The 14,235-nt window shown below is 43.1% G+C and overlaps 2 protein-coding genes across 2 annotated transcripts in view; both read left to right on the forward strand.

The window, feature by feature from the left end:
- LOC308609763 (forkhead-associated domain-containing protein 1-like) overlaps window positions 1-14,235 on the forward strand; it is a 200,206-nt gene that overhangs the window by 117,973 nt on the left and 67,998 nt on the right. The window lies entirely within an intron of this gene.
- Window positions 1-14,235, forward strand: part of LOC308609766 (forkhead-associated domain-containing protein 1-like) — a gene marked incomplete at its 3' end in the record, with an annotated part of 72,494 nt that overhangs the window by 6,049 nt on the left and 52,210 nt on the right. The window contains exon 2 of the mRNA XM_081259063.1: window positions 13,896-14,102. Coding sequence (XP_081115189.1) covers window positions 13,896-14,102 — 207 coding nt within the window. The remainder of the gene's footprint in view (window positions 1-13,895; window positions 14,103-14,235) is intronic.

Here is a 14,235-nt window from a genome sequence, read left to right on the forward strand (position 1 = left end):
TGTCCACACCTCACCCTCGGTGGTCAGTGTCCTGCCAGGCATCTCCTTTCTCATGGGTTCAGCCATGTCTCCAGCCTGTGTCAGCCCTTCTCGCGTGCGATCTGAGGGTCGTGAAGCCAGACTGATCTCATACACATACCCCAGATCCCATCCAGCCGGATGACTCTCGTCCCTTTTCCTGGCCCCTGTCAGTTCTGGGCTGCCTCTCAGGAAAGAACCAGAGCCTACACCATAATCTTGTTTATTATTATAAACAAGGCTGCTGGGATTCTCCTATTATTTGCGTAATTTCACGGACATGCAGGTATGTCTGCTCTGTCAAAGGACACACACAGCTGTAGCTCTGATGGGCATGGCCAAATTTCCCACCAGAGGTTTCCGGATGTGGTGTCCTGCCAGCAGTGGACGCCCGTCTCCCACTCCCTCCCCAGCCTAGGGTGCTGACCCCCCATTGGATCTTCACTGATCTACGGGGTGAAGTATGGTACCTGTGTCATTTTAATTCACATTTCTCTTATTCTAAGCGAACACCTGCATTTTGAGACGGAAGGTGACAGGTGGACTCTCTGTGGGGAAATCCACGGAATGAAACAGGCCTGGGAGGGTGCACTTGCTGGCTCCCCATCTGCATCGCGCTTGTCCTCCTGCCTGGGTCGTGCTCCCATCCTCCCCCCTCACCCCCACCTCACCCCTGGCTTCTCCCCAAGTGCTCCTTGCTCTGGTGGTTCACCTGTTAGGTCTCACCAGTCCTCAGGGAATGTTTTGTCCCCTGTTTGGGAACTGGCGGCTGATTTCATTGGTCAGTACCCAGCACAGCAATTGATGGGACTAGTTTCTCACCAGCAGATGGAGGGCTTCCAAGAGGAAAAAGTTCAGAGGAAAGGGCTAGATCGTGATCTCATTTTTCTCATTTTTTTTTATTGTGGTAAGATATGCATAACATAAAATTTAGCATCTTAACCACTTTTATTAAGTGTGCAGTTCAGTGGCATTAAATATATTCACACTGTTGTGCAGCCATCACCCCCATCCATCTCCAGAACTCTTTGAATCTTGCAGAACTGAAACTGCACCCATGAAACAACAACTCCCCTTGTCCCCCCATCCCAGCCCCCAGCAACCACCGTTCTGCTTTCTGTCTCTATGACCTTGGCTACTCTGGGTATCTCATATAAGTAGAATCATAACAGTATTTGTCTTTTCATGACTGGCTTCTTTCACTGAGTATAATATCCTTTCACTGAGTATAATGTCCATGTTCATCCATGCTGTAGCATGTGTCCGAATTTCCTTCCTTTTTTAAGGCTGAATAATATTCCATTGTGTGGATTCACCACATTTTGTTTATTCATTCATCTACTGATGGACACTTGGGTTGTTTCCACCTTTTGGCTGTTGCAAACAATGCTATGAACATGGGTGTATAAATATCTCTTCAAGGCCCTGCTTTCAGTTCTTTGGGATATATACCCAAAAGTAGACTTGCTGGATCATATGATAATTTTATTTTTAATTGTTTCAGGAACTGCCATGCTGTTTTCCATAGTGGCTGCACCAAGTTACATTCTCACAACAGGGCACAAGGGTTCCACTTTCCCTGCGTCCTCACCAACACTTGTGATTTCCCTTTTTTTTTATAGTAGCCATTCTGATGGATGTGAGATGAAAGACAGATCATAATCTTTTGAATAGCATACATAATGCAAACAGCTACAGCATACATTTATGGACTACTTACTGCATCTCACATGGCTTTATACATCACCTATGTATGTTCTGTATATATATTTATAGAATTATATCCACAAAACAAATCCTGTGCGGGTGAGAACTACTATTATCATTATTATCCTCATTTGATGACATGGACATGGGACTCAGAAAGGTTAAGGAACTGGCCCAAATCACACAGCTAGTCGGGGGAGGTGGGGCTGAGTTTCAGACTGAGCTGACTCAAGCTTCTAAAAACAGAAGCTTCACTTTTTGAGTGTAAATTTAGCTTTGGGAACATCTAATATCTAAATTGGAAATTCTCAGTTAACTGAGATAACAAGATAATTGACTAAGCTAGGGAAATTCCACCCTGTGGAATGGAGAATGGGGGTTGTCAGTGAAATGTGAGATCAATGTTCTCCTGATCCTCATTCATGTAACAGACTGAGGTGGTGCCATCTAGGGGGGGATTTGGGTAAAGAGGAAATGTTGACCTGGTGCTTTCCCTGGAAGAGGAGCATTGGGGCTGTTAAGTGGGGGCCCAGCAAGAAACACCACTTATCTCTCCAATCCAGCCAGAGTAAGTTCTCTGCTTATAAGGACTGGTGGAGTTCAATTAGTCCCACCTGGATAACCCAGGATAGTCTCCCACTTTTTAAAAAATTTTAAAAAAGTTTTTGGCTGGGTTTGGTCTTCGTTGCTGAGCACAGGCTTTCTCTAGTTGCAGCGAGCGAGGGTTACTCTTTGTTGCAGTGCACGGGTTTCTCATTGCAGTGGCTTCTCTTGTTGTGGAGCACGGGCTCTAGGCACGCAGATTCAGTAGTTGTGGCACGTGCGCTCAGTAGTTGTGGCTCGTGGGGTCTGGAGCGCAGGCTCGGTAGTTGTGGCACACGGGCTTCGTTGCTCCATGGCATGTGGGATCTACCCGGACCAGGGCTCGAACCCATGTCCCCTGCATTGGCAGGCAGATTCTTAACCACTGCAACACCAGGGAAGTCTTTAGTCTCCCTCTTTTAAGAGCACTGATTAGTAACCTTGACATCGGCACAGTCCCTTTGGCCACGTCATGGAGCATATTCCCAGGTTCTGGGGATCAGGGCATGGGCATCTTTGGGAGACCATTCTGCCCACCACATTAATACTACCACCTGACTGGACCGTTGCTTTGGGACTGGTCTGAGAGCTTTCTGGAAGAATCAGTAGGATCAATGCCACAGGCCATGGAGAAAGATGGCTGGATGAGCTGGCAGGTGATAATCCCGTTACCAAGAGGGCAGGAAGCAGGACTGGTTGAGTGAGCACCTCAACATCCCGGAAGCAGCCAGGCAGTTTGGGGCCTGGAGATGAACCAGGGGTTGGAAATACACACCTGCGAATCGAGGGGGTGGCACAGTGGCCCCAGCCCATGGACAGAGTGCGGAGGACACGGACATCTGAGGGGAGAGGAGCCCGGCGTGGAGACCTGGAAGCAGTCAGAGAGGTGAGGGAGCCAGAGAGCTGCTGCCAGGCTGAGGGTATTCATCACAGAGACAGCTTGCTTTGTGCCAGGTACTGTTCTGGGCACTTTCGAGTGTATTAACTCATTTCATCCTTAGGAGGTTAATGTTGTTTGCCCCACTTTACAGATGAGGGCGTTGAGGCACAGATAGGCTGAGTATCCTGCCTGAGGTCACAGAGGGAGGCTGGGGCACTGGGCACCACGCTCGGGCAGTCTGATTTCAGGACCAGCCTCTCCTGAGGCCTTGCCGGTCCACAGGGCTCTCACGGGGAGACTGGGGAGGAAGGATCCAGCTGACGGGGAAGCAGAGAAGCTTCTTCTTTCCTTCCAATCCCAGACCCGTCATCTCACCAGCGCCTGGCCGTTTCCTCATATCCTTATTCTTTTGAAAACCCCGTTTTTTTTTTTTACTATTTCTGCACTACATCCCTTTCCGGAGGCAGTGGGGGGATGGGGCTGGGGGATGGGATAGCCTAGAACCAAAAGGTTAAAAGAAATAGATAAAACACACACACACACACACACACACACACACACAAGTTAATTTCAAAAATGTTTTCCCACTCCTTTGAACATGTCACCAAGCAGTACCTTTTGTCAATCCTACGAAGCCCAGCTTATCAAACTCATTTTTGCTGCTCAGGGAGCAACCAAAGAGAAGCAAAGAACCATGCCCCAGGCTGCACAGCTGGAAGGTAGCAGAGGTGGGACTTGAACTCAAGGCTTTCTAACTCCAGAGCCCATCCTCTTGCTCATAATAGAGAACATTTCCCATTTGCCCTATGTTCTCTTTTAAGTGCTTTAGTATGTATGATATCATTTATACGTCACCAGTAACTTATAAGACTGTCCTTTTGTTACCTTACAGATGAGGAAGCTGAGGTATCACTTGCCCAAGGTCACCCTGCTAGGAAGTAGGAGAGCTGGGCTCGAGCCCAGTCTAATAACCACCACGTTGCCCTGCTCCCCCAACCCCTGAACCACCAGGCCACGTGCCTCTCTCTGACAACTGTGTCACATGTCACAGGGAGGCCGAGAGCCCGAGGAGGCCCCCGAGGGCAATGGCAGTGGGTTGAGGACCCAGCGGGAGAGGAACCTCTTGAAGCCATTTGACAATAAAGGAAAGGAAGGGGGAAGGGGCGGTGTTTCCAGGCCGAGGGGGTGGTGAGCACGTTCACAGGTTAGACGGAAGTTACACTGTCAAGGTGAGGATGCAGAAGAGGAGATGGTTGAGGAGAGGGACCAGACCAGGGTGGGATGAAGGCAGGACCACCCGGAGGCCCTTGGCAGCTAAGAGAAGCCTTGAAGGTCCCATCTAGGAGCTTCTCCAAGCCTGGGAAGTCCAGGTCCTGGCAGGGAGCTGAAGGCACATTCACAGGGGTGTGGAGTGATGGAGGGGAGTTTCCTGAAGGGACTCCACAGGGAGTGGGCAGGGCTCAGAGAAACCACAAAGGATAGTGCAGGGCCCAGAGCTAGTATGAGTGAGGACTGTTCCCACCCCCAGAGCTGAGGGGTGAGGGGCAGGGGCATTTCCTGGGACCCGGAGACCCCGAGGGCTGGGTAGAGTCCTCTGAGGGAAGCTGTGTGGCCCCAGAGAAAGGAAGCCAGGGGAGTAAGTACCCCAAGCTCTCTCCTCCCTGCTCTGACCTCTAACCCCCCATTGGCCAAACCCAACCAGAAACCAGAGGCAAGGAGCCCATCAGCCCATGGATGTAGCTGCACAGGTGGGCCTACTGGGCAGAGGGCGCTGTGGAAAGGGATGGAGGAGGGTCTGGAGAAGCAGACGGAGGATGCAGGCAGGTGCAGGAGATGAAGACCTAGGAGGCTGTTGTCAAAGTAGAATTAAAAGCCTAAGACCAGGAACCTGCTGGCTGGGGGGCCCAGAGGGCACTGGGACAGCCTCAGGACAGAAGTGTGAGGGTGGCAGGAGGGTTTGGGGTCCAGGATGGACTTGAAGGAGCTGGTGAGCTCGAGCAGGGCCCAGGCTGGGTGAGCGTAGGGCATTACGCATAGGGAGGGGACGGGGAGCAAAGGCTACGTGACTCAAGGAGAGGACGAGACAGAGGATAAGGAAGGCTGGGAGCGGGAAGTTATGGTCTGAGATGGGGCTTTCCAGTTCCAGGTGATGCAAGGTTGAAACCTAGCTCAAAGGACGGTTCCAGGTACACGTCGAACCTCAGCGACAACGTCAGTGAACCTCAGGGCAACATCATAACTAAGTCAGCTTCCCGAGGAGGCTTCCTCAAAGCACAGGAGTCATCAGAGCAGATGGTCATTGTTAAGAGATGTTTAAACGTCTCAATATTTTATGGACTCACTATATAATTTTTAAACATTTAAAATGCAGGAGCCTTTAAGAAATGCACTTGTTTTCTCTATTAGGTCCTGCCTGTCTCCTCTCTCATTATTAAATCACTCTCTACTCTGAAGATCACAGGGTACAAATCAAAGGTACAGGTTTTGGAATTAGACTTGGGTTCAAACCCTGACATTGCCCTGTGCCAGCATCCTGATGTTGAGTGAGTCCCTTCATCTTAGCCATTTTTTGAATCGTGGTAAAATACATATAAAGTTTACCGTCTTAACCACTTTTAAGTGTACAGATCAGTAGTTGTAAGTTATTCACATTGTTGTGCAACCAGCCTCAGAATTTTTCATCTTGCAAAACTGAAACTGTACCCATTAAACAACAACTCCCCGTTTCCCCCTTCCCCAGCCCCTGGCAACCCCCATTCTATTTTGTTTCTATGAGCTTGACTACTCTATGTACCTCACACAAGTGGAATCATACAAAATTTGCCTTTTTGTGACACTTATTTCACATCATGTCCTCACGGTTCATCCATGTTGTAGCATGTGTCAGAATTTCCTTCCTCCTACACTGAATAATATTCCACTGTATGGATGGACCACATTTTGCTTATCCAATCATCAGTCAGTGGGCACTTGGGTGGCTTCCACCTTTTGGCAATTGTGAATAATGCTACTATAAACATGAGTGTACAAATATCTCTTTAAGTTCCTGCTTTCAATTCTTTGGGGTCTATACCCGGAAGTGGACTTGCTGGATCATATGATAATTTTATTCTAAATTGTTTGAGAAGCCGCTCTACTGTTTTTCCTATCAGCTGCACCATTTTACGTTCTCAACAGTGCATTAGTGTTCCCCTACTCTACATCCTTGCTAACACTTGTTATTTTCTGTTGCTGTTTGTTTGTTTTTGATAGTAGCCATCCTAATGGGTTTGAGGTGGTATCTCACTGTGGTTTTGATTTGAATTTCCCTAATGACTAGTAATGTTGAGCATCTTTTTATATGCTTGTTGGACATTTGTATATCTTCTTTGGAGAAATGTCTATTCCAGTTCTTTGCCCATATTTGATCAGGTTATTTGGGGGGTTTTTTGTTGTTGTTGTTGCTGAGTTATAGTTCTCTATATATTCTTCATATTAACCCTTTTTCAGATTTGTGATTTGCAACTATTTTCTCCCATTCTCTAGATGGCCTTTCACCCTGTTTATTGTGTCCTTTGATTCACAGAAGTTTTAATTTTTGATATAGTTGAATTTATCTATTTTTACTTTTGCTGCCTATGCTTTTGGTATCATATCCAAAAATGCATTGCCAAATCCAATGTCATAAAGCTTTCCTCCTGTGCTTTCCTCTAAAAGTTTTATAGTTTTAGACTCTGTTTAAGTCTTTGATCCACTTTGAGTTAATTTTTATACATGGTGTAAGGTAAGAGTTCAACTTAATTCTTTTGCAGTCTTTCCCAGCATCATTTGTTGAAAATACTGTTCTTTCCCCATTGAATAATCTTGGCACCCTTGTCAAAAATCATTGGACCATATATGCAAACTTTTATTTCTGTGCTCTCTATTCTATTCTATTGGCCTATGTGCCTGACCTTATGTCAGTATCACACTGTTTTGATTACTGTACCTTTGTATGCAGTAAGTTTTGAAATCAGGAAGTGTGAGACCTCCAACTTTGCTTTTCTTTCTCAAGATTATTTTGGCTATTTGGGGTCCACTGAGATTCCATATGAATTTTAGGATGGATTTTTCTATTTCTGCAAAAACTGCTGTTGGGATTTTGAATCTGTAGATCCTGCTGTGTAGTAATGACATCTTAACAATATTAAGTCTTCCAACCCACGAATACAGGGTGTCTTTCCATTTATTTGTGTCTTTAATTTCTTTCAGCAGCACTTTGTAGTTTTCAGTGTACACATCTTTTACCACCTTGGTTAAATTTATCCCAAAATATGTTATTCATTTTGATGCTATTGTAAATGAAATTATTTTCTTAACTTCCTTTTCAGATTGTTCATTGTGAGCATATAGAAACACAACTGATGTTTGTGTGTTGATTTTGTGTCCTACGATTTTGCTAGTGAATGGTATTTTTTAGTTCTAAGAGGGTTGTGGTTTTTCATGGACTCTTTAGGATTTTGTACATGTAAGATCATGTTGCCTGTGAACAGAGATAATTTGACTTCTTCCTTTCGAATTTGGATGTCTTTATTTCTTTTTCTTGCCTAATTGCTCTGGCTAGGACTTCCAGTACTTTGTTGAATAGAAGTGGCAAAAGCAGGTATCCTTATCTTATTCTTGAAATTAGAGGAAAAGCTTTCAGTCTTTCACCTTTGAGTATGATGCTACCTGTGGGCCTTTCATATTTGACCTTTATTATGTTGAGGTAATTTCCCTCTATTCCCTGTTTGTTGAGTGCTTTTATCATGAAAGAGTGTTGCATTTTGTCAAATGCTTTTTGTACGTCCATCGAGATGATCATTTTTTTCCTTCTTTCTGTTAATGTGATGTATTACGTGGATTAATTTTCATATGTTGAACCATCAGGTCTGCATTCCAAGAATAAATGCCACTTGGTCATAGTGTATGATCCTTTTACTGTGCTGTTGCATTCGGTTTCCTCCTGTTTGGTTGAGGACTGTGGTGTCGGTGTTCATAAGAGATATTGGTCTGTGGTTGTCCTGTCGTGTCCTTGTGTGGGTTTGGGATCAAGGTAATGCTGTCCTCTCACTTCACCTGTTGAGTCTCAGCTTCTTCATCTCTAAGATGGAGATAACAATAGAGTCCCTGTTTAGGGCTGTCATGCAGATTAAATGATAAAAATGCACACAAAATGCTTCAGCAGGGCCCAGTTCACAGGAAGCCCTCAAAATATGTGAGAGGACGATAAGGATAATAATAAAAATAATAATGAATAAATAACAGTTCATCTCATAGTGGGACAGCTCAGTAGGCTGGGGCTTATAGACTCAGTCTGTATTAGCAGCAGGGCGTCTGTCCAGGAGCAGCATTTAGCAATTTTCCAAGTAAAGGGAGCGAGTGATATTATAGGGCCGAACTAGGAAGCTGTCTCCTGGCCTAACATGTGGTAGAGGCTCACCCAAATTTGTGGAGTCATTGAAAACTTCCTGCTTGCTTTGATGTCTTAATAATGGCCTGACAGTTTTTGAGGAACTGAACGCAGTGAAGCCTGGCAAGAGACAAACAAAATGTCACAGACAGAATTTCTCTCATTCATGGGTTATCAAAGGTTCAAAGGACACAAAGATCAATGGCAATGGTGATGAAGATGATGTGGGTGACATTTTCCAAAGAGCTAATGTGTTTTCATTTTTTTTAATACTTTATTTTTTTGAACAGTTTTAGGTTTACAGGAATTTTAGCAGAGAATACAGAGAGTTCCCATATATCCACCCCTCCAATACACACAGTTTCCCCTATTATTAACCTCATGCATTAGTGCGGTACATTTGTTACAACTGATGAACCAATATTGATATGCTATTATTAACTAAGTCCATAGGTTACATTAGGGTTCACTCTTTGCGTTGTACGTTCTTTCGTTTTGACAAATGTATAGTGACAAGTATCCACCATTACAGTATCATAAAAAATATTTTCACTGCCCTGAAATCCCCTGTGCCCCTCGTCTTCATCCTGAGCCCCAGAGCCCCTGTGCCCCTGGCAAGCACTGATCTTTTACTCTCCTTATAGTTTTACTTTTTCCAGAATTTCATACAGTTGGAATCATACGGTATGTAACCTTTTCAGACTAGGTTCTTTCACTAAGCAATATGCATTTAAGATTCCTCCATGTCTTTTTTGTTATTTGATAACTCGTTTATTTTTATCACTAGTATTTCATTGTATGGATGTACCACAATTTGTCTATCCATTTACCTTTTAAAGGACATCTTGGTTGCTTCCAGTTTTGGGCAGTTATGAATAAAGATGCTGTAAGCATGTATCCAAAATAAATGAGTCTTCATGGATATAGAGAACAGACTGTGGTTGCCAAGGGGGAGGGGGTTGAGGGAGAGATGGAGTGGGGGGTTGAGGTTAGCAGATGTGAGCTGTTACATCCAGGATGGAGAAACAACAAGGTCCTACTGTATAGCACAGGGAACTATATTCAATATCCTGTGATAAACCATAATGGAAAAGAATATTTTAAAAAGAATGTATATATATGTATAACTGAATCACTTTGCTGTACAGCAGAAATTAATACAACATTGTAAATCGACGACATTTCAATAAAATAAATAAATAAACAATATAAATGAGTCTTAAAAATCAACAGTAAGAAACCAAACAACCCAACTTAAAAATGGGCAAAAGAGCTCAACAGACACCTCACCAAAGAAAAGCTACAGATGTCAAATAAGCATATGAAAAGATGTTAAACATCATATATCATTAAGGAATTTCAAATAAACATGAAATATCTCTTCATTTATTTAGACTACTTTGATTTCTTTCATCAACATTTTGTAGTTTTCTTCATATACCTCTTCACATAGCTAAGTATTTTGTGAGATTTATTCCTAGGTAATTCATTTTTTTTTTGGTGCTAATGTAAATGATGTTGTGTTTTTAATTTCATATTCCACTTGTTCATTGTTGGTATATAGGAAAGCAATTGACTTTTGTATATTAATCATGTATTCTGCCACCTGGGTACAATTGCTCATTAGTTCCAGGAGGGCTTTCTGTCGGTTCTTTGGGATTTTCTGCATAGACAATCATGCCATCTGCAAAATGGGCAAAAGATCTGAACAAACACCTCACCAAAGAAGATTTCTTTTTCCTTCCCAATCTATCTTTTATTCTCTTTTCTTGCCTTGTTGCATTAGCTAGGACATACAGTACAATGTTGAAAATGAGTGGTGAAAGGGGACATCTTCACCTTATTCCTGATCTTAATTGGAAAGTTTCTAGGTTCTCACCATTAAATATGACGTTAGCTTTAGGGTTTTTATAGATGTACTTTATCAGGTTGAGGAAGTTCCCCTCCATCCCTAATTTGCCAAGAGTTGTTGTGGTGGTTTGGTGGTTTGTTAGTTTATCATGGATGGTGTTTAATTTTGTCAAATGCTCTTTTTGCATCTACTGTTATGATAATGCGATTTCTCTTCTCTACGCTGTTGATGTGATGGATTACATTAATTGATTTCCAAATGTTGAACCAGCCTTGCATACCTGGAATAAATCCCACTTGACTGTGGTGTAGAAGTCTTTTTATACATCACTGGATTCAATTTGCTAATATTTTGTGGAGGATTTTGCATCTATGTTCATGGGAGGTATTGGTCTGCAATTTTCCTGTTTTGCAATATCTTTATCTGGTTTTGCTATTAGAATAAGCTTGGCCTCACAGAATGAGGTGGGAAGTGTTCTCTCTTCTTCTATTTTCTGGAAGAGATTATTTAGAACTGATATCATTCTTTCCTTAATGTTTGATAGAATTGACCAGTGAACCCATCCAGGCCTGGTGCTTTCCATTTTGGAAGGTTATTCATTATTGATTCAAATTCTTTACTAGATATGAGTCTATTCAGAGTATTTATTTCTCCTTGTGTGAGTTTCAGTAGATTGTGTCTTTCAAGGAAATGGTCCACTTCATTAACTTATAAAATCTGTGGGCATAGAATTATTCATAATATTCCTTTATTATCCCTTCAGTGTCCATGAGATCAGTAGTGATGCCATCGCTTTCATTTCTGATTTGAGTAATTTGTATCTTCTCTCTTTTTTTCTTGGTTATCCTGCTAGAGGTTTGTCAATTTTATTGATCTTTACAAAAAAAAAAAAACCAAACAGCTCTTTATTTTGCTGACTTTTCTCTATTGTTTTCCTGCTTTTTATTTCATTCATTGCTTCTTTTCTTGTGCTTGTGGTAGGCTTATATTGCTCTTCTTTCTCTAGTTTCATAAGGTGGAAGCTTAGATCTTTTCAAATGTATGCCTTCAATGCCATAAACTTCCCTCCAAGCACTGCTTTCACTGCATCTTGCAAATTTTCATAGGTTGTATTTTCATTTTCATTTAGCTCAAAATAAATTTTTATTTCCCATGAGACTCCCTCCTTGACCCATCTGTTATTTAGAGGTGTGTTGTTTAATCTCCAAATATTTGGGGATTTTCCAGCTGTCTTTCTGGTATTGGTTTCTAGCCTAATTCCATTGTGTTCTGAAAACGTACTTTGCATAATTTCTATTCTTTTACATTTGTTGAGGTATATTTTGTGGCCTGGAATGTGGTCTGCTTCATGAATGTTCCATGGGAGCTTGAGAAGGATGTGTGTTTTGTTGCTGTGGGATGAAGCTGTGTGGTTGCCAGTTAGATCCAGATGATGGTAGTGCTATTCAGTTCAACTTCATTCTTCCTAATTTTCTGCCTGGTGGGTCTGCCCATCACTGACAGAGGGCTGTTGAGGTCTCCAGCTACCATGATGGATTCATCTGCTTCTCCTTGCAGTCCTATCAGTTTTTGCCTTCCATACTTTGATGCTCTATTGTTGGGTACATACAATGAAGGACTGTTATGTCTGCTTGGAGAATCGACCCCTTTATCACTATGTATCGCCTCTCTTTATCCCTGATAACTTTTCTTCCTCTGAAGTTGGCTCTGCCCGAAATTAATAGAGCTACTCCTGCTTTCTTCTTGTGTTTCAGTATTTTAAGTGCCAAAGTGTTTGGTAGGAATTTGAAAAGTGGGTAAAGGCACAGTCATTTGAATCAGGCAAACCTGGGAACAAGCCAAGCGAGTCAAAGTGGCTGACTGTGGGCACACTTAATCGTTCTATGCCTCAGTTTCCTCATCTAAGAAATGAGTAACTATCAGACCTACTGTACAGCACAGGGAACTATATTCAATATCTTGCAGTAACCTGTGATGGAAAAGAATCTGAAAAAGAATAGATATTATATATATGTATAACTGAATCACTTTGCTGTACACCTGAAACTAACACAACATTGTAAATCAACTAGACTTCAATAAAAAATTAAATTTTTTTTGAAATGAGGAAGTATCCCTTTGAATTATTGTGAAGATGAAACGGGATAATGCAGTAAAGCACTTAGCAAATTTCCTGGCATTTGTGTAATTACACATAATGTGTCATTAATATATTCTACTAATATATGCAGTTATATTATTATCTATTCATATACTATAAGCTATTATTAATATAAGCTATTGGTTATAATTATATTGTGGGACATTAGTATAGATTTCTAAGTCCAAGTACTCTCTATGAAATTTGGGTGAGGCACTCTGAGAAGAGTGACTTAGAAAATATTTGCAAAGTCTCAGGCTGGAGTGGATGGCTCATAGGCAGTGTCCTGAGAAGACACAGGACTTCGCACGTGCCCTGCAGCCCATAGTCCAGGGCGCCGGGGCCAGGTGGGGATGTGATATTTCCTCCTTGGTGCCGAGTTTTGCTCATTCTTCTTATTAAAGTGGTTACACAGGAGGTTTCTGAGGCCACTGACAAATCACTGTCTGGGGTCTCTCTCTTTTGAGGGAAATGTGGTCACACCAGGGCCCCTATTGAAAAATAGATCATCTTTGGTTAGATAAATTCTGATTAGCTTTTAAGAAGCAACAGTAATAATTAAGCACATGGGAAAAACCTTCATTGTACACCAAGGCTTTTAAAAGGTAGTTATAAAACTATGTTTTGTGGTGTGAGCTCAATTGTGTTTAAACTTTTTAAAAAGATTGTAAGCATAGAGAAAAGACTGGAAGGATGTGAACCACCGTGTTCTCGGTGCCTGCCTCTGGGGGACGGGAGTCTAAGTGATTTTAATGTCTTCTTTGTGTTTTTCTCTAGTTCTCATTTTCTGCATTATTACAAAAAACATGTTATTTTAAAAATGAATAGAACATACAACAATTATTACAAAACCTCCCCTGAACTTTAACACTTGCAGTAAATGGACAGTTGTCACTTGCCAACTGACCTTTCTGGTTTGTGTTGGGCCATTTCTGCTGTCTTGCCACTCGGGACAACCAAAAGGATCCTTGCATGGGATCAGAGAACTATCAAGTGGCCAATTCCTGGCCAATTCCCCCCGAGTTCCCTCTTGCCTCTGTGTTGCCTGACGCCCTACCCCAAAACTGGGCATCTATTCTGGGTCTGCTGTCAGGGTCTGGTGACCCTCCACTCACTAGCTGTGTGGCCTTAGGCAAGTCACGTAACCTCTCTGACCCTCAGCATCCTCCTCTTAAAATGAGGATTGCAGTGACTGTCCAGCCAGATGAAGTGGTTAGCACATTGGGGCCCCCAGTGTCAGTGGCACTAGTTATTCCTTGTTATTCCTGTTATTGCTGGCTCTGACTGTCCCCCTTCTGCATTTCAGTCTGCAGACGTCGACAACCATCACGCACTCATTGAATATAATGAGGCCGAAAGCAGCTTTGTTCTCCACGACTTCAATTCCTGCAACGGCACGTTCGTCAATGAGTGCCACATTCAGAACGTGGCTGTGAAGCTCCTACCCGGAGACATCCTGAGGTTTGGGTCCAGAGGGCTGACCTACGAACTGGTCATCGAAAACCCAGCCTCGGTGAGTCCAGGCCCCTGCGGGGGTGGGGTGGGGTGGGGTGCAGAGGTGCCGTGTTGTGCCACCTTCCGTGCAGCCTAGGGCTCGGGTACGGCCACAGGTGGAGTTCGTCTGGAGCGCGTCACTCTTGCTTTCG

The sequence above is a fragment of the Mesoplodon bidens genome (assembly GCF_964165515.1).
Source record: "Mesoplodon bidens genome assembly, contig: HAP1_SCAFFOLD_146, whole genome shotgun sequence".
In the NCBI taxonomy this organism is placed as follows: Eukaryota; Metazoa; Chordata; class Mammalia; order Artiodactyla; family Ziphiidae; genus Mesoplodon; species Mesoplodon bidens.